The sequence below is a fragment of the Numida meleagris genome, chromosome 3 (assembly GCF_002078875.1).
Source record: "Numida meleagris isolate 19003 breed g44 Domestic line chromosome 3, NumMel1.0, whole genome shotgun sequence".
NCBI lineage: Eukaryota > Metazoa > Chordata > Aves > Galliformes > Numididae > Numida > Numida meleagris.
Genome location: NC_034411.1, coordinates 21,816,878 through 21,830,777, shown reverse-complemented (window position 1 = coordinate 21,830,777; position 13,900 = coordinate 21,816,878). Strand labels below are relative to the sequence as shown.

Sequence of the window (13,900 nt, the reverse complement as noted above, 5' to 3'; positions counted from 1 at the left end):
TTTTGTCTTCAGGATTTTCTGCCATCATATCTGATTAAGAATTCGCTTTCCTTAGTTGCCTAAAATTTCATTACTGCCTTCCCAAGAACCTCAATCTACTGACAGCCTTTCAAAGGATATAGGAACACATTTAAAGAATTTCCTAACTCATGCTTCTGCCATGCAGCCTCTAGAAAATAAAGCTGAGGCAACTGGATTTTGATCACCTGGATCAGATGTTGTGTAGGCCATTTTCTGGTTTTTATTATTAATGTATGTGTCATGACACTCTTCTAAACAGGATTAAATGTCTTTGCTCTGTTTTTCTACTTTAGAGTCCCTTGTGTTTTGCTTCCTTCCTTCACTCCTTCCTACCCTCAAGTGACTTTTCCAACAGTTTTGGGATGTGCTGGTAATAGAGTTCATGCTTTGTTGCATTTTGTCACTTCAAAATACAGCCTGCCAACAGGGTTATTTTCTTGAAGCATCCACTGCCTACTTTAAACTTGTGTTGTAGTGTGTGGCCCTCACGTTACTTAGGGTAAGCAGCTGTCTTTAACTTCAGATGGATGATACAAATCTTGACAGAATTTAAATTGAAACTAGTTTAAAAATCATCCTGCTGGTTGTTAAGCTACTAAAAGTACAGGCTCTGGTGGTGGTGCAATTATGGCGGCACAGTTTTTCATTCACAGAACTGGAATATACTGTTGCAACATGACTTTATTGTGGTAAGGTTGTGTCTAGCTTCTGTTGTGCTGAGGTAGTAAACGGAGTTCAAGACAAGGCTGGAGGAGGTCAGGAGGCTATCTGACAAAGGAGCTTTCCCACATCCCTAGGGGCTGACCGGGCTTACCATGGCACCTCTCCTAACATTCCTGGGATACATGTGCTGTGTGTCAAGCAAGGCCTGCGCTGGTGCAGGCAGGTAATGCCGATCCAGCAGAGCTGCCTGTCCTGTTACCTTAATTGTTATGCTGGTTGCACATCATTTTTATCTCTTGCAGATGTCACTGTTATATGATTTCCCCATGTCATTGTGGGAAATAGATGTACGTGTAGAAGAAAATACCTCCTTCGGTTTGGTTCTGAGTCGTACAAGGAACAAAACTGATAAATGAACTGTTTTTTTCATCTGGGGAAATGCCTAACTGAGCTAGATTGGATTGCTAATGGAATGGACTGATGTGTGGTCAGAGAAATACAATCTCTGTTCCTCTAATACCTAAATAAAAGTGGCTAATACAGAGATTTCTTTGAGATTTGAGGGAAAGTAATAAGTGATTTAATTATTTATTCTGAATTCCTATTACTTGATTTCAACGTTAGGTCTTGAGTTTGTTTTCACCACCGTTGGGAGTGTTCAGATGACATCTGCTGCTTTTTGAAACTTCAAATTTTGGTTAATGAAACTTCATTTTATTGACCGTCAACCAAACACATCGTGTGCTGCTTCTCGCTGCTGGGCTAACGGGGAGTACAGCTGGGTTTGTAGAGAGGCAGAGCTAGAGGAGATGCGAGTCCTGTCTGAGGCTGGCTGTGCGCTTGGGGTTACTATCAGGAAGAAATGCGTCCTGTGTCAGTTCCTTTAGCTCAGCTTTTTGGATTTTCTCCTCAGCATGTCACTGTTATTGCTTTGTTGCTATGATACAGCACTTACTCATGCAATCCGCTGCAGAATATTAGAAGATCTGAGCTGAAATGTTATGTAACTTACAAATGTTTTTACAGCTGATGCTCATTATTTTGCATGGAGGAACGATTCATGTCTTTGCTATTGTGCAATTTGTTGATACCTGAGAGCAACAAGCATATTCTGCAATTTTTTCTTCAAAAGAAATGGTTCGAATATCAGAATTGCCATGCAATAGTATGGATTGTTCTTTATGAGGGAGTAATAACCGCCAGCTTTCCCACAAGCTCCATGAAGTTGTTGTGCTCACTTGATAGGACCATCACTGTCAGATGACAAAGAGGAAAATGGTACAACGTTCTGATACTGGAACTTCCAAGACTCAGCAAACACTGGAGGTTTTGCATTTAGTCCATTATAGCAATAGCTTCTTTGCTTGCTTGGAAATTGAAGGATTCTATCAGATTATTATTATTGTTTGTTATATTAAAACCACTGTTGACTGTTGAAAGTAGAAGGTGATTTTGGTGAGAAATTTGAGGAACTGGCATCATCAAGGCATGTTTGAGTCATTAACTTAAAGTTAAATTAAACCTTGCTAATCAAAGCTTGCTAATTTAGAATAATCCTAAAACAATAAAGAGAAGCATGAGATCTTTCTGTCTTTTGTTCAGCATTTAAACTGAGGCTTCAGATTTTGAGCATTCAGTGTTAAAAGGCCATTGTCTTTTCCTCGTCTTCTAGATTTCCTTTAAATTAAAGATAAAACAGATACTGCAGGGGATGAATGAAGCTAAGGGATTAGGTAGTCTGCCTGTAGATAAGTCTTGGAAGTTTTCTGGGGAAGAGCATTCCTTAGTCCTAGATAAAACAGGGAATACATTTTTTTTCACCAGAACAATTGAAATCCCAGATGACTGATAGATGAGGTGGTGGTACTCTGCTGCCGGAGTGGCTGAGAGGTGCATGACAACTCAAGCAACTCAAAAAAACAGACAGAGGGCACCTGGGCTCTCAGCATTGGGCTGGGCACTGTGACATTAATCCAGTTTCTCAGTTAAAACCATGACTGCTTTCGAACAGTTGTATTGTGAGGATGTATTATATTTTTTAAGTGCACATTACTCGGTAATCTACCTGATGTGCAGCTAGCATGAAATACTAATGGAGGAATTTTGCTTATCAACTATTAGAGAAACTGCTCTTTAAAATGGAAGTGCCGAGTCATAGGCAAACACATTGCTCTAATAGGTCGAAAAAGCTGTAAAATCTTACACTCAGACTGTAATAAATTACTTAGACCAAAGCGTCAAAATTCAGGATTAATCCTTTTGAAATATTGGAGTTGATTCTCAAGGGAAACATTCATCACATGGTATCAAAAGTATGTGAAGTATGTTACATCAGGGTTAAAAAAAAAAAAAAAAAAGAAAAAAAAGACAAAGTTCCTTCAAAGCTGATTTTACAGCTTTTAAGCAGGTTATATAATAAAGGATTAGGGAACAGAATGAGACAAATCGGATGAATGAAGGGTTAGTATGATGCACTGCTTGTGTATGTGACTTTCGGTGAGGGAGAGTTGGTACTTGTTAAAGCCTGCGTATTTCAAATAAAGTTAATTCACTTGTTTTTTATGTATGCATTTGCTGCCTTATATTCATTTGGGATTTCTTCTATGAAATACAAGTTTTGAATGATGAGCCATTGTAACACACTTAGATGCTTTCAGTATCTTTCTCTTTTCACAGTGTTAGCTTATTAATTTGCTGGTCATACGACATACCGTTCCTCAGTTAAAGATCTGGCAGATTATGCCAACTTCAGTCAACAGATCTTACAAATCCTGAGTTTGCTTTTATGGACTTCAGTGTTTGTTGCTTTTTTGTCTTCTACAGATGCCACCTCCAATGAACAGCAAGATCTTTTTTGTCAGAAGTTGCAGCAGTGTTGTGTTCTCTTTGACTTCATGGACTCTGTTTCAGACCTGAAAAGCAAAGAAATTAAGAGAGCAACACTGAATGAACTGGTTGAATATGTTTCAACAAATCGTGGAGTGATTGTTGAATCAGCTTACGCTGACATAGTGAAAATGGTAAGTAGAATCTGGAACCGAATGCTCTAAACTGAATAAAGTATTCTCAATGAATCAGTTTACAGTTGTGATGGCGTCTAACTCAGAATTGCTGTTGTTTTTTTCTGCTTATGAAACACAGTATCATTTGTTAATGATAACTTGGTTTACAGGATTATTTAGAAAGGCTTGTGAAAAGTAACAAACGAAAAAAACACGACTTGAATCTTTTATTTATTAACTTAAATACAGTGCTTCCAGGGTAATTAAAATGAAGGAATTGGTGTACTGCAGATATTTGCATTTTGTATATGCTTTGAGGTCATTCTCATTCAGAAAATGGAGATATTTCAGTTCTGCCTGTCCTTGTTTATTTAAGAATGTCAGGGGAATGACGGCGTAAAGTCTTCTGGTAAGGATTTTTGTGGGTGCTAGTTTCAACAAGAAGGTTTATCAGTGTGAGAAACTGACTGTATGTAGTAAATACACGATGTGGCTGTTTGTTAGTATTGATTGGGCCTTGGAGAGCTGTGCTGGGTTAGCCTAAGTGGTTTGCTTGAGTTACAAACCACAGAATGACTTGTACCGTGCAATTTCTACAAATGGCTTGTTGAATAAGCAACAAAATATGTGGCTGTTATCTGCTGACATTGCCAGATTTTTTTATACACGTTTTAAAACTCTACTGAAGTCATTTTACATGTATCTATACTTCATCTGCGCGGAGCACAACTGAATGACTTGAAAAATGTTTCAGAATGTTGCCAAAATTAATTTGTCTAGAGACTTGAACTGTAAAAACAACGTGTTGAATCCCCTAGTGCTTAGGCTAACAGTTGTCTAAACTTCGGTTAAGCTTACATATGCACAATGCTGACCTCAAAGGTAACTGCTGAGTAGGTAAGCAGAGCAGTTTCAAGCAGAAGGCGTGCGGCTTTTATAATTTTCTATATGCTGAAGCATTGACGTCTGTTTTTTTTTCCCCTCAATGTTATTTTCTTTCTGTGAGCAGCTCATATGGAAGGTCTTTGCTATAAGTAAGCATAGAAATTATACCATTATAATGAAGGACTAAGATTGTTGAAACAGATTATTGAAACTCTTCTAATTGTTTTGGTAGTTTCACAAGGTGGTTGTTCAGCTTTACAAAAGATTTAGGACACTTTTTTTTTGGTGTAGTATTGTTTTTTAAGAGGCGCTGTGTTTCCATACTGAATGGTTTTTACCCAAGATCATAAGGGACAGAGAATGTCTACCTATTCCTCGTCTTTTTTTTTTTTTTTCCCCACTGCTGGTGGCAAAAAGCCTGAACCCTTTTCTGTCTGTGTGTCCTCTGTAGGCTCTTGTTAGAAGAAAGAGTACACTAACTAGCCTGTCATACTTGTTGAAGGGTGAAGAGATTTTCTTGTATATTGGAGTTGTTTCCCTGTCTGGGAGATACAGTGTTAGGCTGTTCTTTTGAGGTTATTGTTGTTGTGCAAATGATTGGGCTCTGTGGATGCTTATTTTTCTTTCCAACAAATTTCCATCTCCTTTTTCTCTTAAAATGACAGAAAATGAAGAAGGCCTTAAATGCTCAGTGAGAGCTTTTTCAGAGCTTGAGACAAAAGATCCCTCCGAGCCTGAACAGTATTTCTAGTCTCCCTGGCAACTGGCAGCAGAAAAGGTCTTTGCTATGAATTAGGACTAAGTACCAGCTTTCCAAAAGAGCCCTGGATGGGCCTATCCCTACAAACAACATGTGTGTCAGGTTTGAGGCCTTTCTTTGTAGCTTGCATGAGATTTAAAAAAAAAAAAATCTTGTCAGGCTTTTGTTTTCAATGTTATTACATTAAAGGAAAAAGCATTTGAGTTCTTTGCAGAGTTTGAAGGATAGTGTTTTGGAGGCAAAAAAGTAGAAATCAACCTTAGTGAAATCCCATGACCATCTGACTTGTAGTAAAGGATGAACAGACCACAGAAATTCCCTTAGAAAAGCTGGAGTGGCATCGGTGACAGAAACAGAGCTAATTTCTTTTCAAAGTCCCTTGTTTTTCCCTAGGCCTGGGATCACTTTCCTCCAGTTTGCACAGTTTTCATTGGAATTGCCTGTGTTTTGGTGAGGCAAGGTCAGCAATCCCTTACAGATATCCAGAGACGAGGTCTGTGCAGGTGAGGAGGTCTCCTAGCATTCCTGCTCTCCACGTGAGCTCTCGTACTGTGACAGCTGCTGGGCCAGCGCCCCGCAGTTGTGTCTAGTGTAATTGGCCCTACTCTGCTTGGATCCTGAGGTACAGAGCACTGGTTGAAATGATACTGGTATCTTTTCAGGCTTCTAAGGATGGAACAAGGTCTCAAAGATGTCTTTCTGTTAAGGCGGATGTCCAGGACATCTGCTGTCAATTATTTTTTGGTGTCCCAGGCAACCTGACTTTATGTAATTCTGTTGCCAAAGTCTTTGGGTTAAGAACTGAGGAAGAATTTGGCATGCAAATAGTCTTGAAGGGGTAGCACACCTCCCTGCTAGGTTGTCTAAAACTAGCAGCTTCTCAGTTTGGAAATTCTTCCTAGTACTCTGAAGATAACAGCAAATTAGGGTTTGGCATAATGAATCTAACTAAAAGCTTGAAAACTGGGGGAATTTTGAAAGCTCTAGCCCATAGCGAGTTTGGGAGCATAGCAGGAATGTCCCTCCAGTGCCCTTTTCTGCTTCATCCTCATTTGTCTGCCAGCCTCCCCTCATTTCCCCACCAGCACATAGAAATCTAATGTAAACGGGATTATCCTAACAGCGGTGTATTCCGAATTTCAAGGTATCTCTACCTGCATGCTGAGAAATGAGAACTGAATCTGGTGTCTCTCCAAATGTTTAGCTTCCTTGGGAAGTAGGGGATTCTTTTCTATTTCAAAACTAATAATAAAAAATGCTTTATCTTAACATTTTAACTGGTACATTTTCAGATGCCACTTTACGAAAGTTTCTGAGGGTTAGAAAGCTAATGCTGGGTTTCTGTAAAAACTGATGGAGCTGCAAAAGCCTGTAGAAATCTGTTATGATTTGTAAGTTTAAAATCACTATTTTGGGATAATACCCACCCCCTGGTTTGGAATGAAAAGGGATGTTTTAAATAGTAGAAGAGGATATGCAGAAAAAATTGCCTCTGGAACAATAATGAGAGTTTTAACCTAAACCAGTTTTGATCTGTACTACTAGCAAGGCATTAGTAGAAGAAGCAGATGAGACCAGAAGCAAAATTATTTTCAACATAATGAAACCATTGCATCAGCTCTTCTGGGACACTGGTTAGTACGTCATACAGTTAATTCTAAGATTTTTCTAAGAATGAAGTAGAAGTACTAGTAGAAGTACTGAATACTCTGGAAATTGTAACATTAGTTTTCTAAAGATCTAGCAGAGAGGGTTGTTATTTTTCTGCTACAGAGATATGTTTGGTAGTCAATACTTTGTTTTAGTCTCAAAATTGTTGTATTCTGTATAGAAACTGAAGCTCTGTGCTAGAGGGTTAACTGATTAAGTCTGGCAAGATGCATCTAGAAATAAAAGGGTGCATTTTCAAGAGACATTACCAGAAGTCTTGCAGGCAGGTGCAGGTGAGCCTTGGTTGGGGATTAATTTGCATTTGAATGTTTTTCCCCGATTACTTTCTCGCATACCTAATAAGAGTAGTGATTGTCAAGTAACAGAACCGAGACTTGGTTTTTGGGTTTGATGAAAATCCACGTTCTCTCAAGCTCCCATTTTCTCCCTCCCCCAGCCAATTTTACTCATGTCCCTTATGTTTACAACACTAATCAACAAACTGCAGTGTTTTTTCCTGCTGTGCAGAGAGCTAGGAGATCGTGCTCTAATGCCCATCCATACAGAACATCATTGACCTTCTTGTCTAGAGCAGCAGTGTCTGCAGCTTTAATGTGTACCAACAGGAGACAGCGACAGAGAATGGAATGAAGGGCATAGGAGGAATTGAAAAGTCAGTGTATGCAATAGCTTTGTATCTTGCTTAATGAAGCAGCTGATTCTTCTGTGGTGAGCCAGCTGGGTGACTTCTGGATCTTTTTAAGTCGTTTTGCAAGAGCCTTCAAACACCTTGGAGACTCCATGGAAGCGGTGCAGCAGCATTTGCTGCAAACTGTCAAACATTCTTTCTTTTGTGTTTAGTAGGGTTGGGTGGATAGCAGCTATTTGAAACAGATTTGATTGAAAAGGCTAACGAGTTTGAAATTTAATTGAAAAAATTGGGCTAAATGTGTTCTTGGGAGAACGGTAGAAAATGCAGAAATGAATTTAACTTCATGTTCTCTATTGTTCGTGTTTAAAAAGATTTAAAATCTAGTGTGTTGCATTTGGCAGATGACATGACATTTATTTTTCTTTTGACATCTGAAAGATGGGTCTTCTATCCAGACTTGCATATACTTGAAAAACCTCCTTTTAAATCTCCTCTCTTGAAATTGATTTGACTTGACTAGGTCACACATAAAGTAACTTAGTAACCATTTTTTCTTGTTTTTCAAAGTTACTCTGTGTTAGATCAAAAGGTTACAATTGTTAGATATGCTTGACTTCCCAAAACCTTAAAATATCTTGAAATTATGGAAGGTAAAAAAACTGTAAGGAGTTCTTATGTTTTTTCTTACAAGTGAAGAACATCTTGAAATATAGTTAAGAACTCTAAATTCAGATGTATTTTTCGGATTGTCTACCTTACATGTGGAGAGAGCTGTGTCTAAATCATAATCAGTCATGCTGTATTTCATGCCTGATACAAAGCTCAAGCTTTTGGTGTCAACGTAGTTTAAAACTAGTCTTCATATGGGGGAAGCAGAATTTTTCTTCTAATAGTTCTGAAGAAAAAATGTAGGTATGACCATATCTAGCTACAAATGTGTAAAATAATGAAGCCATAAATTGCTTTCTTGGTATTTCCATTGGCATTTGGAAAACGTGGAGGAAAAAAGTGAGGGTTTTTTTTTTTTTTTTTTTTTATGCTGGTGTTACTTTGTGTAATTTTAGGATAAAAGCAGTACCTTACTCAGTGTGATCTGATGAAGCAAAAAAAAAGACACAATTAATATATATTTTTTTCCATTACAGATTAGTTCTAATATTTTCAGAACACTTCCACCTAGCGATAACCCTGATTTTGATCCAGAAGAAGATGAGCCAACTCTTGAAGCCTCATGGCCCCACATACAGGTGTGTGATTCCTTTATTGTCAAGCTTTCTTGTAAGGCAAGAACTGTGAATAGATACCTGAGTAGTTTTGTACCTTTGTTAAGAAAGTCAGAATTGGTTTTATAAGAATATAACTGTGTTTCTATGCTTGGAAGAGGGAAAGAAGTGGTGTTTTTCTTACTTGTATGAATGTGGCAAAACATAAGCATTCCAAACTGTTTAAGTACTCATTCTTGTTTTGAGTGATTTATAGTGCTGAAGTGTGGCGTGTGTGTGTCAAGTGTTAAAAATGTATGGATGTTCTGGGTAATTATGTGCTTTATTTAGGAGGTCTGTTTTCTGCACTTGATGCATTCTGGTATGATTTTGATAAAATATAAGTGAATGTTAACAATTCAGTTTCTCCTCACAATAACAACAGTAATAGCTTTTATTTGTCTTCTGAGCAAGAAATAGATATCTCCTCATTCTTCCCTCCCTCTGTTCAAAAACTTTACAATATAGGCATTGTTGTTTGCTAACAGTAGGTTAGTTATTCTATTGTTGTGCTCCTCTACCAATCTTGTGATTTTATAGCGTTGCTGTATCAATGACATGATTTACTTGTGCTCCTGCTGAATTTTTCTCAATTAACTGTTACAAGTTGAACAATCCTAAATCACTTGTCATCATCCAAGTTCTCAGGTAGCTCACCGATGAGTTTGCAAAAAGTAGTGTCTGTTAAATAAAATGTGTTGTGTAGCAACTTCTAATAGTGAGTAGAAGATTAATAGCTGCTGTGTATCTGTATGCCATCCACTCCCCTCTGTCGTTATGGTACTGCATGAAGATATAATATTGTATGTCCTTATGAGGGGCATGTGTCTCCCCATGCAGCAGGGGGTTACACAAAGGCTACGCAAATGTCTCTTAAAGTCCCTAGAGGCATCATTTGACTTCCAAATGCTCCTGTCTCCCAGGAATAAAATTCGTAAATGTTTGCTCGGTTCACTTTAGGACATGAGTAAACTATAGTTCTTACAGGAAAAAAACAAAACAAAACTTGTGGTTTCTCTGACCATTTCACTTTGTGCTTTAGGCTTGTCTTGCAAGAAATTGGAAGAGCTCTGTGTTGTGTGTCATTATTTGAAATTTTATTTTCGGCTTTTTCCTTTGCCTTTTTCTAACTGAGTTTTGGTCCGGCTGTCTGATTACTGATCGTGGATTTCCTGCTCCTGCACTCGATCATCCTGGTCTTTGGAATAGATTTGCTCAGTGCAGCACAATGGAAATAGTTTGTGTTTTTTTCTCGCCTTTATTTCATGGTTCATGTGTCTGGATGGTAGAACTCAAAATTGGTGTCTGTCACGTAGCCAGTTTTCTGGGAGGGAAAAGAAAAAAATGTATTTGACTCTACTGTTCTCTCTTCTGTTGAATGTGTTGATATTTCACTGTAACGTAATGTTGCAGATAATAGCTTAGTAAGTTACCAGCAGCATGTGTAGCCACTAAAAAAGACTGTAGACCTTCAGTAAAAACTAGAGCCACTTGAAAGATGTAGCTTTAAAGTAATACTCAAGGTGGTTTGTAGCAACCAAACTAGATAGGACAAGTTGGCGTTAGAACCACCCTGTGTTTCTGGGCTTAGGGAGCTATAGGTAGATGATGGAATCGTTAGCTCAAAGCAGTAGTACTCCAGTGGTCTCTACAATAATGAACACTGAATCACCAAAACATCATAGTAGTTATTTGCCATAACTGTTACCCAAACAGACTGGCTTTGAGAACTGACACCACCAAATCCAACAATTCTCCCCATGATTTAGTATTCCTAATGGCAGCACTTCAGTTATGCTCAGGAAGGTTAAACATACCTGTCTGTTTTATTGTTTGTTTTTTAAGATAAAAGTAGCCAGTGTCTGCTGCGTCTAGAACCCACCCTTGTTCCCCTTGCTGATACTCAGGATTGTGCTTCTGTTTGCAAGAATTAGCGCAGGGGAGAAGGGGGAGGCTGAGTATCCAGAAATGGCCATTACAGCTTGAAACACCATGGATAAAGTTTCCTAGATTTCCCTTGGTTTCCAAGGAATTCCAAAGTTTCTTGCTACCTTTTACTATCTGTACATTTTTAAGCATGGCTTGAGTAGCTGTATGTGGATCTTTGAGCACTAAATGTTTGTTTTTCTGAAAGCTCCTATCTTTAAGAACAGTATCAACAATTGTGGTTCCAGACTTGCTTGGATTATACAGAGCATTCACATGGTAACTAATGGATCTTCTCTCTGTATTAGAAATGAGACATGCTATGTCATCACATATTGAGAATCTTGCATTAATATTGATTTAGTCTATTTTATAGATTTGACACATCTATTCTAAAACCTTGAGTAATCTCGGACAGTTTGTACCAAGACTCTATTAGAGCATTATGCTTTAGCCTCATTCTTCTGCTGGATGTTTATCCCAGTTCCCATATCTATTTATGGAAAGAAGCCATAATTGTCGTCTCTCCCTGCCTTCCTTTAGGGTAAACAAAACAGACCTATTTAGTCTTGGCTCATAAGAGTTGGTACTCTGGCCCTTGGCAGTTCTAGCAGCTCCTCTGTATCCTTTCAGGTCTGAATATGTTTTCTCCAGCACATATAGTACTACACACCTCTCTCTGTTCTGTCATTATCTTACTGGAAAATCCCAGGATTTCATTTGTCATTGCTGTGGCTTTGCTGTGTAGCTGGGGATCTTTGTCATCCTAGCATTCAGAACCAGTACCCGACCCTTCTTCCAGCAGCTTTCATATAACTATTCTTGTTGTGTTTGCTGATAGAAATATGTAATATCCGAATTCAATACTTAATGAAATTTAATTCTGACGTGAATTCCCATGATGCTCTGCTAATCTCCCTCCAGTAAGATGTTTCCCATTTCAGTACAAACCACTACAACGTTTATCTAATTTGTAGCTTGAAAAAGATGAGTAGCCATGGTTTAATAACTCTTCCTAGTGGTAACTGTTGAAATACATGCCTGTATATGTGACCTCTGCGTAGGTTGCGTTCCTCAATCCAGTCAGTGTGTTTGTATTTGTCTAGATTGTACTCTAGTGTTATTGCTCATCATTTAACTATACCTGAGCTAAGCAATAGGGATTGAAAAACATCAGAGGCCCTGAATGCAGTTGATCTGAAGACATCTTTCCTCTCAGTTCTGCCTTACTTAAGAGATGCCTGAGGTGTATTTTATAAATTGGAAGGTTGCATGCATCCTCCCCCACCTGCCGTTGTTGTGGATACACACGGTTATTTGTCTTGGACTTGTGATGAATCCAGAAGTATGGGACTTGTGCTCTGCCATTTCCGTGCCTTGCTCTGCTGCCTCAGGCCCCTGCTGCTTCCATCTCCTGTCTGTCTGTGGCCCTTACGGGGTCACAGTGAATGGGGACTTGAAGTCAGTAGAAAGAATACACTACAAAATGTACAGGATATTGAGGGTAAATCTGCAGGAGGTCTTACTGTTTGAACGGAATGCCCAGAGCATAGAAATGTAACGCTGTGCCAAGCACTGAAGTTTGTATGTATTCCTTCAGCTTTCCACTATGGCCGTTTTTGGAGCTTATATCTGCAAACTGACCTCAGGAGCACTTAGCAAACTTTTCTCAATCTGTTTTTAGGGAATTAAGTAATGTTAGAGCACTTAATTTTACCCTCAGCGCTGGTAAGTGTTTGGTAACTTATTTCTACATAATGCATTCTTAATGTAGTAGGAAATGTGAATTTGTGTAATACTTTGTTTTTGTTGTAGAGTGATATTTTCAGTTAATTATGCGTTAAGCTTAGAGTCTTCTGGGAATTAAAATGCACTTGATGCTTACAGTAAATTTCACTAGATGCCATGATGGTTTTCATTTCTAAGTGCTAAGTGCATGAATAGTCCCAGTGACTCGGGTAGGGGATAAGATCTATAGTTTGTTGTACTTATTAACTTGGTCAAAATTCTCACTTTGTTGTTTGTAGTTGGTGTATGAATTTTTCCTAAGATTTTTGGAAAGCCCGGATTTTCAGCCTAGCATTGCAAAGAGATACATTGACCAGAAATTTGTACAGCAGGTAAGTAGAGAGGTTTCCTACCTCAGATTTAAAGGTTGCCTCTCAGGCTTACCTGATGGTTGTTCAGCTGAGGTGATACTAAAGCTTTCATTTTGACAGAGGGTTCAGTTCTAGCTGTTTCAGCGGTGATTTCTGCCGCACTCTAAATGAACGGTGTGTCATGCCGCACAGGCATTAATTACTAATTAGCGACTTCAGGAACATTTTGTTTTCAGATATTACCCTCTTTGCTTTGCAACGCAAGATTTTTATTTTTTGTTAATGCAAGTTGTGTTTTTAATGATTTGTAACTTACCTCCAGTCAAATCAACTGCGTGCCAATTACACTGTTGTAGTGCTTTGATGTCTGTTTTCTACATAGAGATTTATGATGGGAAATCTTACAGCAAAATTGTTTTTCCTATGAATAAGTAACTTAATGTACGTGAAATCTGTTCCAGCATGTGCTGAGGTATTACTGGATGGTGTCATCCTCATACTGTGGTGTATTAAACACAGAAGGAAAATCAAATGAGAGTGCATGAGAAAACAGTGCAAAGTTGTTTCACCGTACAAAGTAACTATGAAGAAAAGTGAAGCAGGACATCAAACCTAGCTTGTCAAGGAATTAGGCTGTATGATACTGTAACAATTCTTGTTCAGGGTTACCTCACTGGGGATTTTTACTGTGGGCAGATGCTCATTTTTCAAGGAAAAGCTTGAGAGTGAGTAGGCCATCACAGTACAGCAATGAGAAGTGAAAACGTAGATGAATGCTTCTGCTTTTGTTGCCTTCAGTGACTGTTTATATGCCCACTTGTTTGGGTTTACCGTTCTTGTTTATAGGTGTTCCCTTCTCTATTTTGTTCAACTTCCATACAGAATTCAGACCTAAAGCTCCTGCTGAACTATTGGCCATGCGTGTCCAATTTACTGACTGGCCCGCAGTTCTTAAGAGCTATGTTGCAGTATTTCGGCTC

General features: G+C 38.6%; 1 protein-coding gene across 1 annotated transcript in view; it reads left to right on the top strand.

Annotated features, from left to right (window-relative positions):
* Positions 1–13,900, top strand: part of PPP2R5A (protein phosphatase 2 regulatory subunit B'alpha) — a 42,009-nt gene that overhangs the window by 14,646 nt on the left and 13,463 nt on the right. Inside the window, exons 2-4 of the mRNA XM_021392443.1 lie at positions 3,508–3,704; positions 8,779–8,880; positions 12,849–12,941. Coding sequence (XP_021248118.1) covers positions 3,508–3,704; positions 8,779–8,880; positions 12,849–12,941 — 392 coding nt within the window. The remainder of the gene's footprint in view (positions 1–3,507; positions 3,705–8,778; positions 8,881–12,848; positions 12,942–13,900) is intronic.